The sequence below is a fragment of the Polistes fuscatus genome, unplaced genomic scaffold (assembly GCF_010416935.1).
Source record: "Polistes fuscatus isolate 324 unplaced genomic scaffold, CU_Pfus_HIC Scaffold1, whole genome shotgun sequence".
Taxonomy (NCBI): domain Eukaryota; kingdom Metazoa; phylum Arthropoda; class Insecta; order Hymenoptera; family Vespidae; genus Polistes; species Polistes fuscatus.
The window spans coordinates 13,164,606-13,180,876 of record NW_025112997.1 but is presented as its reverse complement, the minus strand read 5'-3'; the positions used below and the strand labels follow the sequence as shown (position 1 = coordinate 13,180,876).

General features: G+C 28.8%; 2 protein-coding genes and 1 long non-coding RNA gene across 13 annotated transcripts; 1 reads left to right on the top strand and 2 right to left on the bottom strand.

Moving 5' to 3' along the window:
- Nucleotides 1–1,025: 1,025 nt before the first annotated feature.
- LOC122513847 (NADH dehydrogenase [ubiquinone] 1 beta subcomplex subunit 10) lies at nt 1,026–2,104 on the bottom strand. The gene is made up of 4 exons (XM_043630320.1): nt 1,800–2,104; nt 1,539–1,674; nt 1,310–1,449; nt 1,026–1,227 (listed from the first exon to the last, which is right to left on the bottom strand). Exons 1-4 carry the CDS (start codon nt 1,879–1,881, stop codon nt 1,118–1,120), a joined length of 468 nt encoding a protein of 155 aa, XP_043486255.1. The 5' UTR covers nt 1,882–2,104; the 3' UTR covers nt 1,026–1,117.
- A 372-nt stretch (nt 2,105–2,476) lies between these two features.
- LOC122513773 (RING finger protein unkempt homolog) lies at nt 2,477–14,864 on the top strand. Of its 11 annotated transcripts, none has more exons than XM_043630291.1 (14): nt 3,806–3,891; nt 6,209–6,431; nt 6,616–6,738; nt 7,130–7,174; nt 10,710–11,132; nt 11,216–11,439; nt 11,778–11,920; nt 12,028–12,204; nt 12,293–12,485; nt 12,600–12,871; nt 12,958–13,167; nt 13,297–13,452; nt 13,747–13,908; nt 14,191–14,864. In XM_043630291.1, exons 3-14 carry the CDS (start codon nt 6,653–6,655, stop codon nt 14,344–14,346), a joined length of 2,247 nt encoding a protein of 748 aa, XP_043486226.1. In that variant the 5' UTR covers nt 3,806–3,891; nt 6,209–6,431; nt 6,616–6,652; the 3' UTR covers nt 14,347–14,864. The 11 variants fall into 11 exon arrangements, with proteins under 11 accessions (XP_043486211.1, XP_043486204.1, XP_043486198.1 ...); XM_043630283.1 differs by lacking the exon at nt 3,806–3,891 and adding an exon at nt 4,774–4,875; XM_043630296.1 differs by lacking the exons at nt 3,806–3,891; nt 7,130–7,174 and adding an exon at nt 4,775–4,875.
- On the bottom strand, nt 3,904–4,533 carry LOC122513856. Its single transcript, XR_006302905.1, has 2 exons — nt 4,310–4,533; nt 3,904–4,146 (listed from the first exon to the last, which is right to left on the bottom strand). It is a non-coding gene; the product is annotated as an uncharacterized LOC122513856 (long non-coding RNA).
- Nucleotides 14,865–16,271: the final 1,407 nt, after the last annotated feature.

Below are 16,271 nucleotides of genomic sequence, written 5' to 3'. Positions count from 1 at the left end.
GCGATTTCTTCAATTTACTTAATTAGGATTTCGATCTCATATTTTATTTTTACATTTACGAATGTTTTATTAGCAATAACTATTCATTAAAATTTAAAAATAGTAAACAGCGTTTGACAGTGGTTTTATAAATTTTTATAATTGCAAATAGTGTAATGAAGAACGTTACTTTCCTAATTATTTTCGTTTTCGTAAATTGCTAAATTAATTACTAAATTTTGTTAAATTGTATCAACAGTAATGCATGTAGGAAATAATATAATATTTATTAAGTTATAACTGATAATTAGATACAAAATCCTAAGTGGAGCCATTTCTGCTGTTATTATGTGGTCGTTAATGAAATATTAAATTATTCTTAATAATGTGTGATTTTATTTTATATTTATTGTGTAAAATTATATTATTATCTATTTTAAATGTTTCTATGCTAAATATTAAATATCATTTTATATATCTCATAATTTATGTGAAAATAAGAAATGTTAGATAGTGTGCACAAAAAATTAATTTTAATTTCTTTTATTATTTAATCACATCAAATTAGTTTATTATTATGTATTTCGTTTGGATATAAAACTACACATGTAGTATACATAATATTTGCAAAAAAAAGTTCTTTAATGTGGGTGTAAAATTGATGAATATATAAATCAGTTTACATATGAAACTGTTCAAGTATCATAAACTTTTAATACACTTAATTTTGTTAAGTTTTATTATTGTAACATATGTAATTCGATTCTAAAATACAAAATAATACATGAGATCTTCTAAAAAAAATGTAATCAATCAATCAATCAATTTGATACATATGTACAATCATATAGAATTTTTATATATTGTACAACGATAAGCAAAAATAAAACAGTAGTTTAGAAACGTAAGATGTGTTTGTTTTTATTGTATATAAAAAAACATGAATACTGTTAAAAGCATTTCATTTTATTATATGATATATAAAAGAATATACACAATTTCATATATAACTTACTTTTATTTTATTAAGTTTTATACAATATTTATGTGTATCCATGTATGTTTATTATTACTAACTTCTTTAACTAAAAGTATGCATTTTGTATTAAATCCCTTTTCTACGATATCGAGATAATATTTATGTCTTCATTCCGCTACCTACAGGACCATGTCTTCGTTCCCAAACCATACGATGCTTTTGTTTCATAAACGCTTGTTGTACATTAAGTGTAGGAGGTAAATCACCATCTAAACAAAATTGAATAAGTTATTATTTTATATTTCTATATGATTAAATTGTACTTTGATACTTGTAGGTAATAATAGTGACATTTTGCAAACCAAGCTCCACTAGCTTCTTCATAGATTTTTCTTAGAGGAATACAAATTTCTCTATCATCAAGTCCATGGTGCATAGCACATTCTTCATATCGACATCTCAAAATAGACAAAATAGCATCATCTACAGCCCTAGTAAAAACAAATTAACATTTTATTAGAGTTCACATTTAATATATATGTTATTATTTATGTATACATAAATATTTATATATGCATACTTATCGCGTTCAAATTGAAGATTAGCTTCAACAAAACAAACTATATCATCTGTATAACATTCATCAATAGTTGGAACACGACGGAATTTTTGATGATACCAAGGATACTTCTGTTGATTAGGTTCAACGATTTTCTCTAATAATAATAATAATTATAATAATAATATTAATAGAATGTTCTTTCTTTTTTGTTTAAACAATATGTATCAAATACTGATTATATTACTTGTTCAACATAACCAAAGAACGATTAGGTAATACCTCGAAAAAATACAACAGGTGCATCAATTACGTTAAATACAGCATTTGCAAATCTTTTTAAAGCATTTGGACTGTTCTCCATTATCTAACGATTAGTTAATAACAGTTTATTCTACTTATGTAGAACTTTTCGATAGAATACTCCTGTAAGAACTAAGAAGCGAACGCCATCAATACGTTTTCATTGATATTGGTATTACCGAACACTACTGATATTAAGGACAAAAACGTAATCTATTTTCGTTGTATTAAAATCTTAAAATAAAATAAGAGAAAAATGGAATATGAAAGAAGTTCATTATAATTTTTCTGAAAATATCACATTTATTCTTAAATAAATAGATATTTATTTTCTATTCAATATTTTATCCACACTCTTGCGAAAAAAATAGGGAATTAGCAATACAAATAAAAAATATCCAATTTAATGCATACATATAAGCTTTAATATGACACATTCCTAAATTATTATGAAAAAAGTAAATTTCAAATAATAGAAAAAAATAATTTATTTATATTTTCAATTAAATTCTATATAAATTCATTCAAAAGATTGAAAAATAGATTGTAAATAATATACACAAGATACACTCAAAAAAAAAACAAAAAAAAAATTAAAAAAAAATAAAAATAACATAACAAGGGAAAATTGAATAAATATGATTTACAAGAAATCATTGGACGAAACTTGACCAATAAAAATACTAGTATTGGAGATTCATTAATCGATCAGTTACGAAGTGTTAGAAATAAGTTACAGATACGAGCTCTGATTTCACTTCTAGTATTGTGTAACTCTATGATCAGAGTCTGAAATGAATAAGCAGTGTGATCCATGTTAGATTGAGGATATTATAAATCGTTATTGGAATTTCCTAGTTTACAGAAAAAAAAACGCAAATGTAAGTTCGGTATCTCATGAGTGTTTAGATCAAGATACATTTATCAGCGATATTTATGTAATACTTTGTATTGTCGTATTGTGTACAACACGTGAACATGGATTGGTAAAATGGTATGACTGTGTTTACGTTGTGTACCAAAACATCGATGACCTTGAAGGTGGGACAGTCACGTGATCGGTTATGAGAAAACGATTGGTCGAGAAAGGGAGACGAAATATAGTGTCTATTGCGTTGTGTATGCCCGCATAATAGGTCCCGTATGCTGCATCCGATAGGCTAGAGGCAAAGCGCGGCAAAGAGCGATCGAGTGAGCGGCTGAGTGAGCGAAAGCAAGAGAAGAAAAAAGAAAAAGTGAGGGTAAGAAAGCAGTAGAATTATTGGAACGAAATAAAGAAGGAAGGAAAAAGAAGCGCGAGAGACAGCAAGAGTAAATGAGGACGAGGTAGTGGAGGAGAGAGAGAGGTGGCCAAGAGTGACGAGAAAAGAGAACAATTAAAGGCTAAGACGCGGTGACGGCAACAGCTACTAAGGACGGCAACAACAACGACGACGACGACAAACGGACAAACGACGAACACAACAAGGACGACTACGACGACGACGCAACGACGCGACGACACGAAGAAGAAGAAGACGAAGTGTGCCGCCGCCGTTCGCTCGTACGTCCGTGTGTGTGCGCGCGCGTTGGTCGCTAGTGTTGTGTCCAAGATGAAGTCCGACTCTAAACCTTTGTTGACAGCTCAAGCGGAAAAGGCGAATCATTACACGTAAGTAGCGCCCGCCGGGCCGGTCGCGTGCTACGTGAGAGAAGTGAGATAAAGATCAAAGCCAGAAGTGTGTGACCTAAAGTGGAGTGCGAGAAAAAAGAGAGAGAGAACAGAGAAAGAGAGAGAGAACCGCGAGCAGCGCGGCTACGACGCGCGCGTCGACAAAAAACTCCACGAAATAATGTGTAGCTCTGTGGATTCGCATTCCAGATACTTGAAGGAATTTCGCGTCGAACAATGTCCCCTCTTTATACAGCGCAAATGTACACAGCACCGTCCCTTCACGTGCTTCAACTGGCACTTTATGAACCAGCGGAGGCGCAGGCCGGTGAGAAAGAGGGACCGCACCTTCAACTATAGTGCTGATAATTATTGTACTAAGTACGACGAGACCACCGGTATATGCCCGGACGGAGATGAGTAAGTTTATAGTTTGACTTAAAAAAACATTTTTATTTTTTTTGTATTGCCTTTAATCGCCTTATTTTGCTCTCAGACAAATGTAAACGTACAAATTTGTTAATTATTCTGATAAATATGATGGTGGTAGTAACGATGATGACGATGATGATGACTGCGACGATGACGGTAACACGGACGCGGACGCGTTACCTTCTAAGCACTCTTCCCACGGCCGTCGCATCGATTTGAACGCTCGTTTATTCGTTCGACAATCTTAAAAAAACATCAATTTATCTGCTATTTTCTTTATTGAGCGCTAAACGTCCATCGTACATTATTACAAATATTTTTCATTTCATTTTATTATTTGTTTGTTTTCTCTTTACTGTGTTCGTAATAGCAGTGAGCAATTATCAAATATCTTTGAATAACTTACGAAATACTAATTACTTTCTATATTCTCACTTATGGCTCATGAGCAACCATTTCTTCTTAGCCCTTCGAGTAACGTATCTTCAACGCCGTAATCTAACGTGTTCTACTAAGCAAGAGAGAGTGGGAGAAATAGAAGTATGCTATATCAAATGCGTTTTACGTCCTAGAGGGAATAGCACATTTCCTCTTGACTTCTTTCATATTGCTTTTCTCCCATCTTCTTTTTCTTCTCCGGATATTCTTCCTTCCCTCCTTTCGCGTATAGTTTTGTCTCCTTTCTTTGTGTCGTTGACACGCGCGTGTACCGTAATACGTAGTATGCCTGTCTCTCTTTCTCTCTCTCTCTTCTCTCTCTCTCTCTCTCTCTTTCTCTTTCTCTATTTGAATATATGACGTATACTTACATATATAGCATAACTCGTCAACGAGAATAACCTTTGTAACGAAGCGCAGTTTGTCATGTTTCGTTCATATCGTGCGTTTCTCGTGGGACTTGACGTTAAAACACGTATACGCCGAACGGTATTTTAATCACAAGAATTTTTTCCATATCTTTCATCTTTTTTCGTAAGTAATAAAGAGAGACAGAAAGAAAGAGGGAGGGGGAGAAACAGACAGACAGCAGACAGAGAGTACATCATAAAACAATTACAGGGAACAGGGATTTGAATTACCAACACAAAAATCACTTACGCACTTACTAAACATATTCTTCTCAATTTTAACAGCTCTTTATTTATTCCATTAATTTATCTGTACTAAACAAGATCTTGTGTGAATAGTATTATCTTTTATATCTATTTTATACTAATAAATACGCCTACGTAGGAGAAAGGAGAATAAGAGTGTGTGATAATATTTTCACATTAGATGTACAATATGAAGAATATTTTATTAATTCTTATATCTTTGCTTCTGCTAAATTATACAGTATTAACTATTCGTAGTTTGCATCATTAGCAAAAAATAAATGAAAAAAGTATATGTCATCATAGTATGTCGAAATGAATCAGCTGGACATCCCTATTATGCAATATTCTTGAGTTATATTTTTATATAGCTATAGAAACCACAAATGTAGCAAAGCAAATATAAAATAATTATTAAAAAAATATTGTTCATTAATTATTATGATGTATGTCAATATATTTTCCATGTGTACATATTATACATACATCTTACCGTTTATATACGTTATAGCACGTTATTATTGAAAGAATTTTATCATAGAATAGTTATCTTATTTTTTTAAAGCGATGTCAAACGAATTAAACAATTAAATGACCGAATTATTTTTTAATACAGTTTAGATTTTCGTCGCATGATTTCAAGATCTTAATTAATTGCACGATTAATTAGAGAATGATTTACTTGTGATATACATATTTCAGAGAGATATGCAACTTTTCTGTGATATTGGATTCTTATAATTTTTGTTATTTAATCTTCTTCAATTGAGTATATTTGTTCTTTTTTTTTAAATATAATGCAGGAGAACAATGCCAATACAAATCTTTCATTTATTAGATATATAATATCTTACATGTAAAACAATGTAATATCACGAACAATTGCTGAAAAGTATTGTTGGTGTTGAGAACAAGAATCTAATAAAAAGAAACCAAAAAAATGGCGACGAAAATAAGAGACTGTTGGTTTTGCGAGCTAACTTTTTACGTCTCTCTGATCTATCCCTGATGATCCGCATGAAGAAAATAAGAATTTGAAAAAAAATATTTTAGGAGTATTTAAAATCGCTCAAATCACAATGCATGGCAAAACATCTTGCACGATGCACACACATCCCCCTCCTGTAGAATGCTTACCCGGAGTTGTTCCAATCCTAGAATTCTTTCGAAATTAAACCCAAGTATTAATAGCCTACTTATTTCGGTTTCAGGTGTAACCGAAGATACTGACTCTGTTACCATTAGTAAGGGAAGTATAGTGAGAAGTTATAATGGCGCCTGGGATGAGGATGGGGGGGGGGATCCTCTATTTTGCTTAGTTTCCCTTGACACATAACTTCTGTTATTTCTCATTTTCTATTGGACGAAAGGAATACTATTATATATGCACGAAGTTCATATATGAAGATTTACTAAGAAATAAATAATACTAATGCAAGTATATGACTAGATAAACAAATATTAATAGTTATAAAAAAATAGTTATTAATACGTTTTATGATGCGCGTATGATTAAACAGTAATAATTGTAATATTTTTATAAATTACGAAATACAAATCTTAATTCGTTCATTACAACCTAATCATTACGTTTATCTTCAATGAATATGAACACCAGGCTTATAGTTATACGATAAAAGTAGAAGGATACAAATATGCGGAAAGGGAAGTTCGAGAAAATGGAGGGAATATTCTCACTGGGTCCATTATTGCTGCTCACTGTACAACTTACTGCAATCTTGTGCGTAACGAGAATTTGTAATGTAGTATTTGCGAAAATCTTTTGGACAAGAAAAAATTCTTGTACAACATTATTTCAACTTTTAACTTGCCGAATGTAAAATTCTAATCGATTCTTTGTCAAATTATTTTTTTTTCTGCGCGAAAGTTTATAAATTACTATGCATGAATACTAAGACTACATTTTATCCTTACGTATATTAGTTAAAATAAACTTTTTTTATCACTTGAATATGTAAATAATAACAAGAAAAATTGGTTGACGATTATAGGTGAAATCTCAGTTACAGATATATAGCAATATATAGATAAATAAAAGTAGATATATATTAACAAAACAGTAATCTACATTAATAATCAGTAATCTAACAGTATATTTATTTTGTTATAAGTCAACAAAGGATAGAAATGTCGTATTTCGGTATGCCGATATTGTGGTATATATAGATTATTTTATAAGTTAACTATTATAGACTATTGTTATTGTTTATATATTTACTGTATAATGTAGTATTTATTATAAAATTTCAAGCATTCTGAAGTCTTAAGCTTATATTTTTTATGTAGAATTGTTGCACTTTCATAAATTACTATTATATACATATATATATACATAGTGAGTGCCGCTTAAAATCGTACACCGTTACGCTTATTAGATTTTTGCTTGAAAATTATTGGTATAGTATGCTTAGGATGAAGACAATTTAGGAATATATACATTAGTATACCTTAATTACATATTTCATAAATTTAACTTAAAAGGTATGTATATGTTGCGGACCATTTGGGAAATCCGGAATTATGAACAATGCGTAGGCAATATTGACAATGGCAGGCGTTTTTGGGCAATGGAGAAAACAGAAGAACTATTACGGACTGTTCTTAGGCATTGTACATAATACTTTGGTATCCTATAAAATATCAAATTACTATGTAAGCGATGTTGAGAAGAATACATCATTGAGCAACCGACCACCTCCCCCCCCACAATCACACACACACTCGCTTTTGTGTGTGACGAAGAGGTGTGTGTGATTGGAGGGGGGGGGGCATTCGGTTGCTCGATATCTAAAAAATGTAAGAAATATGAATACAATTCCTCCATTGCCCAAAAACGCCTGCCATTGTGAATAATGTCTACGCATTGTTGATAATTCCGGATTTCCCAAATGGTTCGTACATATATAACAAATGATTAAGCAGATACGAAAATTATGTAAAGAAAACATCGAAATTCTTTCCTTTGTACAAATAAGTTTTAAATATATATAATCTTTTTTTCAATGGTTAAATAAGATGTAACAATATGCGCGGGGTATAATTAAGTAATATTCAAGCAATAGTACATTTAAATAAAGATTACATATCTATTAATATACTTCGAATATTAAACAAATTTGATCTAATATTTTGTTAGATGAAAATTTAAAAAAAAAAATCAAAGTAATCACTGGTCGGGAACGTTAAAAAAAATTTATATACGTTTAAATAATCCTTAAATATTAATAGAGTACCTTAGAGTGTTCGATATATTTCAAATGATTGTTAATCGAAAAAAAAACGCATATTGTAGTCTGAAAGCACAGAATATAAGTTCGACGTACCATCCTCTTCGAAATCTCCCGTTAGACTGGGGTCGTTGTCCTCTATGAAAATTCTTTTATTGATTGTTGTTTATATGACTTTCTGAAAGATACATATGTATAACGAGAATAATATTCATATTAAATAAAATTTCCTTTTTCGGAAAGTCATGTAAACAACAATCAATAAAAGAACTTTCATAAAGGACAACGAGTCAGTCTAACGGTGGATTTCGAAGAGGACGGTACGTCGAACTTATACTCAGTGCTTTTAGACTATAATATACATTTCTGTCGATTAATTAACAATCATTTAAGGTATGTCAAACACTCTAATACATTCTGTTAATATTTAGGATTGTTTAAACTAAATACATTTGTTTTACCTCTCCTGATGAGTGATGACTTTGATTTTTAAATGTTGATCTAATAAAATATCAGATCTAAGTTCGTACCAATAATTTCAAGCAAGAATCTAGTAAGCGTAACGGTGTTTAATTTTAAGTACACTTACTGTATTTTTTCACATATTAAATCAATACACATATACCTTTTTCCAAATTTTCATATAATACTATATATTTTTCTCTTATTTTTTAATTATTTTGTGTTCTTTCATTATATTATGAATTATAGTATGAGAAATTAATGTGTTATATGATTAGTATAAAAACATTGTTATGCAATTGAATGTGATAGTATTAAATATATTACTATAATAAGTATAATTTATAAATTTCGTAATTTGTTAATTATTAAATTTATTTGTTTTTAAAAAATGTACTCTGTTTCATAGAGTATATAATCATTTTTCTGAATCACTCTATCATTATATGGACATTGTATCTGAATTACATGTCATCACATGATTTTATAATCATGATATAGAAAATTTTATTTTAAATATTGGTGTAATATTCTTTTTCTTTTTTTAATATTGCACTGCTTTAATTGTGTATTTTTTATACTTTAAACATAAATATGTATTCTACTTCTTGTTTTTAAATATCTTGAATCATATATTTATCTGTATTTTAGTGTTTTGATTATTTATCAGAATATAAAGTTTAAATATTTTAAAATATATTGTTTTATTATTTAAATGACTCTTTTTTAGGACATATGATTTTATTATTAAAAAAAGCTTAGTATTTTTTATAATGCGAAGTATATATGCATGTATTATGCTACTCATATAACAAGTTAAGTCTGACAATGAGATAAATGCGTTGTGTATCTCTTATATAGAATATCTATATATTTTTATATATTTATTATTTTTATTTGTTACAAGATTTTAATGTAAGATTATTCTTTTAATAATAATACACAATAGAAGTAGTATTCATTTTAGAAAAAATTAAATGTTATATGTTAAATATTAGATATGATCCTGATGAAAATATTAAATTTATGTCTGTATGCAGGATATATTTATAATATAATACCAGCTATTAATAACTTAAGTTAATTGTAATTTATATAATATATTTAAATGTCATGTGCAAATTATAAAATCAAATAACATATAATTTTTTGCATTTATTGAATTAATCATTAATGTTTATTATTTAATTATTTTTTGTGTCAACCAAAATACCAAAAAAAGTAAATACATTTTGGCTGATCAAAAATATACTTAATTTCAATAAATACGTTGAATAATAGTTATTAGCGCATTTAATTTTTGGATTGTATAAAATATTGATACTCCAAAAATAGTGTTAAGTATTGAATTTATACTCTGACCATTATTATATATTGAAATGTCATTATCATATTTAATGATTATACTGAAACTAATTCTTTCTCATATTAAATTTTATCAATTCATGCATATAAAGAAAATGGTTTTTATGATTTCAAAAGTAAACATTTCAATAGTTATTTAATTGTAGCAGTTTTATGTTTAACTATCAATAATATGCTTTCAAAACGATTTTTTTTTCATAATAATGCTTATCTTTAAAGTGTATGTGCATTATATTAGTTAATCTTCATTTATATAAACATATTTTCCTTAGATTAGTCATTAGTAGATTAGTCCTTATCATTAGATGTAGTAATGATTTTCTTATAAAGTAAATGATGTATATTTGTTATATTTTGTGAATGAATATAATATGCTATAATTGAATTATGAAGAGTACTAATGAGTGGTTTTATGTGAAATATTGAAACTTGGGTTCAGTTCCTGATCTATCAGGCAGTTTAATTTCTCATGATATTATCTCATTTCAAATGAAAAAAAATACTAATGCATGATTACAATAATTTTATAAAAGTAGTAGATGTATATTGTTTATCTAGCTTATGTATTTTTTTCTATTTATAATAATATTCAGATATCAAAATAGAGCAAATTTTCACAAATTATTTTCTTGAACAGGTGCCCATTTTTACATCGTACTGCTGGCGATACTGAGAGACGTTATCATCTTCGCTATTACAAAACATGCATGTGTGTTCATGATACAGACACACGTGGTTTTTGTGTTAAAAATGGACCTCATTGTGCCTTTGCGCATGGCAATCATGATTTACGACCACCTGTGTATGATATCAAAGAAATACAAGCATTGGAAAATCCAGATACAGATCCCAATTCTTCGTCCAATGGACCAAACATTCTTGATAAGGAACGGAACTTGATGAATGAAGATCCAAAATGGCAGGACACAAATTATGTACTTAGTAATTATAAAACAGAACCTTGTAAACGACCTCCAAGACTTTGTCGTCAGGGTTATGCTTGTCCACAATATCATAACAGTAAAGATAAAAGGCGTAGTCCACGAAAATACAAATATAGGTAAATTAATGTTTTTTTAATTCTATTTTAAATGCCATTTTTTTGGTATAATTTTAATATTATTATTGTTATCGTTTTCCTAGATCAACACCATGTCCAAATGTAAAGCATGGAGAAGAATGGGGAGAACCTGGAAATTGTGAACAAGGAGATGCTTGCACATATTGTCATACCCGTACAGAGCAACAGTTTCATCCTGAAATTTACAAATCAACTAAATGCAATGATGTACAACAGGCTGGTTATTGTCCACGTGGAGTCTTCTGTGCATTTGCGCATGTTGACCGTGAGTGTACCCTCATCAATCGTACGTAAAACAGTTGTTACCTATTTCATCAGGCTTAGAATATTTTGCAAATAAGTTTTGTATTTGAAATAATATCAAACATGAAAATTATGTCATTCAAATTGCGAATACATTATTCTCATTGTATAGATAACTTAATTTTGTATAATTGATTTAAATTTGATTTAATATTTCACAACAATATATGAACATTCTGCTGTGTTCTTATATTATGTAAAAATTATTTTTGGCATTCTGCAAAGTGCAATTAAATTTCTTGAAAATAATAAGCTTTATCATCAAAATTGCTTCTCAAAATTGATAAATTGGGACATTGGTATGGTGTGCTGATGGACCAGTATTGCCAACAGAAGAAATGAGTCTGGCGAGGGACATGGCGGTACCCATAGATTGCGGCACAAATTTAGCAGATATACTCAATAATGCTTTACCACCTGATAAGCGCAGTCATGACAAGGATAAACCTCTTAGCGATAGCAGTGTAAGTTTTTAGTCCTTATGTAGATTTGTGATAAGTGAAATTTAATTAATAATAAAGTATAATTATATATGTTTAACAAATGGATTGATCAACTGATAAAATTTCAGAATGGAAGTGGTGAAGTATCTGAATCAGCGAGTACTAGTAGTCTTGGTAGTAATAGCTCACATAGTAAAGCTCCTGGTGCTCAACTTCATAATTCCAGTTCTAACAATGCTGTGAATGTTTCTGCCCAACAGAAACTTACTAGTATACTTTACAATCCTGGTTCTCTTTTACAAGCTGTAAGTTTGTTTTTTATTTATAATTAATTAGATGTTCTAATCTTAAAGTTTTTAAAATTGCTTCTTATTAATGTAATATTATTAATAGGGTGAAATAAGGAAACAAATGGTGGCTATAGACAGTGATCCATTATTAACAAAAGCTGAAAAGGCTCAACAAAAACAAAGTCTGTTTATCACTTATAATTTAAATGGAACCTTAGGAAGTCATTCATTGGCAACAACCGTATCACCATTATCTAATTCATTTTATCCAAACGACACTGTTGAATCTGTAGTAGGTATGTGTGTGGTAATTTATAATTAAAAGTTAATAATAAAAATATTATTAGTTTTATATGTATGTGTGATTCACGTATGTTGCTCGGCTAAAATAGTTTCTTTTGTTTTTTTAGGAAACGCATTAGATGAATTACATTTAGACGATCCACTAAATTTAGTAGAATCAATTCATAGGGATACTAATTCTCCAATTAGTAATTCCATATCAGCGGGTTTAGCAAGTTCAGGATTACTGGGTAGTTCAGCCCCAGTAAATATTCCTGGAATGACAGAACGATCTGTTCTGACAAATTTCTCTCCATCTACTTCAAGTCCTCTTCAACAATTACAATCAGCCGGTTTCCTTACTGGGCACAGATTTTCACATCAAGATTCCATAGATACGGTAAGCTTGTTTACATAACTAATTAAAAACAATAGTAAGACTTTTAGTAATTTTTTTTAATAATCCTTGTTTTGGGTTATTTTCAGACAATGCCATTTATGAATCAAGTTTCAGACCCATTTAGCAATCATATGTCTCAACTTAGTAGTTCAGCTTCTAAGCTTAGTGGATTTAATAGTAGCCTATTTGACTTTGCAAGCCAAGGAATGTCACCATCTCGTACACAACCTCTCCCAGCATCTCCACTGGTTAGTGCATTCTCCATTAGTCCAAGTAACACAGGATCTTTATCTGAGGTTAGAGTTTCTCTCTCTCTCTCTCTCTCTCTATATATATATATATATATATATATATAGCTATAATATACTTTATTATTTTATAAAAGCAATTTTGAACAATTTTAGATTTTTTATTATTTATTATAGGTGCAGAGACTCAGAGAAGAATTGACTTCAAGTCGTGCCCAATTGGCAACATGGGATGAACGAATTAATCAAGCCAGAGCAGCTTGTGCAGCATGGCAGTTAGAAAGTGAAGAAGCTAAAAGAAAAGCAAATATTGCTGAACAACAAAGAGATGAGGTGAATAAAAATACAAACAATTTTATCATATCTGTCATTATTGATAATTTAGAATATAAAAAATATCTTTCATGTGTATTACCATTAAATTTCGTTTCTTTTTCTTGATAAAAATATATTTTAATCTATAATAATATATTATGCATAATTTATTTGTATTTATATCTATTTTATTAAAATTCTATTTTTTAAATTCTATGTAGTATAGTAGTGATACTTATGTTTAATATTCTGTATAAAATACAATATAAGAGAGAACCAAACAATAAATTTTGTTATTTTAATCGTTCTTAGGCTTTATTGCAAGTAAAAGCATTACGTGTTGAAAATGAAGCAGCCAGTGGTGGTCCATATCTGCATACATTGAGAAGAACTAGCGAACTGAGATCACTTTCAATAGCAACATTAAAATCAATTCAATCGCAACTTCGTTCGGATCTTGAAGAAATAGATAAGGTAAAACAAAGTTGTTATTGTGACTTGATTGACTGGTACGCAAGACATTATTTAAATTAGTATTAACATTGATATTATCAGAATGTACATAAAATTGTATTTATATCATTATTTATGCATAAAAGATTTAACATCAATAATGTCGTTAAAGAAATGTGAACATTTTGTAAATTTATGCTATCAGTAATGACTGATTATCAAGTTATTTTTTCAAGAGTATTTATTTGTATGCGTGAATTATTTCATGAAACAATATAGGTACTTCGGCTTTTGCCATTCCAGGTGCTGTACAGAGAAACGGCAGCGAAATGCATGGTTTGTGAAGAACAAAATCGCACTGTAACTCTTGCTTGTAATCACTACGTGGTATGCTCAACGTGCGCTCCAAATCAGCGTGAGTGCCCGTATTGCCAGACACCAGTTGTCTCTACAAGTTAGGTCCGAAATTTTCATTGGAATCCCATTGTTAATATTTGCACTTTTTGCTTCTAAAACGTATTTCTTAAGAATATCATAAATAGTATATCAAAATTTAATAATTCAATTGGATACAATGGAAAAGCAAATACATGCTTTGCACTGTTATAATACTTACTTATGAAAACTATAATATCACAGTAATAATTGATGCAACGTACATAGTTTTTCTATCTTACCAAAGTAAACGTTGATATTGCATGCACAAAATATTCCATGTACAATATATGCATGGGAACTGTAGTTACATGATATATTTTTTAAACTATGACATTGACAGTACACTTCTCGTTTATTATTACATTTTCTTTAAAAGGTATAAAAATTTTTTCATTAAAAAGACAGTCTAATATATATTATACTAGCATACTGCTAGATGTAGTTGAGATTTGTAACACAAGTATATGTAATAGTTACAGGACATTTAATATTGAAACATTGTAATCACGATAATGGACAAAGATTTGGGACCCTAAAAATATATATTTGTTTAAAAAAAATAATATAAAACTAAGCGCAACAAATATATCCCATTTAGGATATCAATGGAAGGATTCTTTTCTTAATGCTGAGCTGTTATACGTATGTCGTACAAAATAATACTTCTATTGTATTTTAAAGTATGTATCTAGGATTTTTCAATTGACCTGTACTGATTATAATATTACAAGTATTAACAAATTTTATATTTTTGGTTGAGGAAGTATCAACGATAAATGTTATATTAGAGTCACATAACATGTAGATTTTTACATATAGAAAATAATACAATTTCTTACAACAATAAAAAAAACGTAAAAATAGGGCTTTAAATATTTATCTAAAAAAGTACAAGTTATAAATGTTTTGCTATATTAAAAATGTGAATATTTTTATTTAACATAGTGTAATAAATATTAATTTCTTTATTTTTTTTTCTTTGTATAATTTATATACAACAAAAAGTTACATTTTATGCAGAAATTTTTTATTTTGGATACATTAAAAAAATATAATTTAATTTTATATGAATGCGCTTTTTTTCATTTAATAATGATAACATATAGTATAGCATGTAAATGTTTTATGCTTTATCTTTAGAAAACAATATTTAGATAGATATATTTAACGTAACAGTAGTGCATTCATTACGAAGATTATTATTATATTACTAGTATAAAATAGTTATAAAGAGAATCATCTTCAATAATGATTACACTACATTAAACTTAATTTTGTGTTATACATTTATCATTCTAGCTATAAGAATATTAGGATAATACTTAGGAATTTTCAATTTAATCAAAAATAATTGATATTTATAATAGAAAGAACGAGTAAATTGTGACGTACGTGTGACAGCTTGTTGGCATGAAGTTAATAAGCATGCCAGTTAGTTTTTCTACATAAGACGTCTAATGCGCGTCTACTTACCGGCTCTATGAACTATTTCATTTTTAACAATGCAGTTGTTGATCTTCATGGAAAATAACTATACATTCAAGATGAAAAATAAATTTTGCCTAAGATACATAAATGACTAGAATAGATAGGATGACATACTATTTTTTCTTCATAGACATAAAATGTTATAATAATCACAATTTTGAAGACTATTATTATTTAAAGATTATAAAATTATTATAAAATAATTTTAAATGTATAATACCAATACAAAAAAGTGCACATTTAAAATAATTTTTTTTCTTTTTTTCTTCTTTTTTCTTTTTTATTTCCAGCTCGGGTTTTTATTTTTTTATAGTCATATCTAACTTTAATTACATTTTCTAAGCAAATCAGTACTTTGTTATTATTATATACCATTATTAATCAAAATTAATTTTGAAAAAGGTATTATAATCAATTTTACTTAATTGTTTAATTATTTAACTTTCATAATTAAATGA

Bases quoted from the DNA above. Each gene is read 5' to 3' on its own strand.
- LOC122513847 (XM_043630320.1), bottom strand. From the start codon at position 1,881: ATGGAGAACAGTCCAAATGCTTTAAAAAGATTTGCAAATGCTGTATTT. The intron at 1,450-1,538 runs GTATGCATATAT...TGTTTTTACTAG, and splicing joins CTTCAATTTGAACGCGATAA to GGCTGTAGATGATGCTATTT. The intron at 1,228-1,309 runs GTCACTATTATT...AATTTTGTTTAG, and splicing joins TGGAGCTTGGTTTGCAAAAT to ATGGTGATTTACCTCCTACA.
- LOC122513773 (XM_043630253.1), top strand. From the start codon at position 3,653: ATGTGTAGCTCTGTGGATTCGCATTCCAGATACTTGAAGGAATTTCGC. The intron at 11,440-11,777 runs GTACGTAAAACA...CTGATGGACCAG, and splicing joins TGAGTGTACCCTCATCAATC to TATTGCCAACAGAAGAAATG. The intron at 11,921-12,027 runs GTAAGTTTTTAG...ATAAAATTTCAG, and splicing joins AACCTCTTAGCGATAGCAGT to AATGGAAGTGGTGAAGTATC.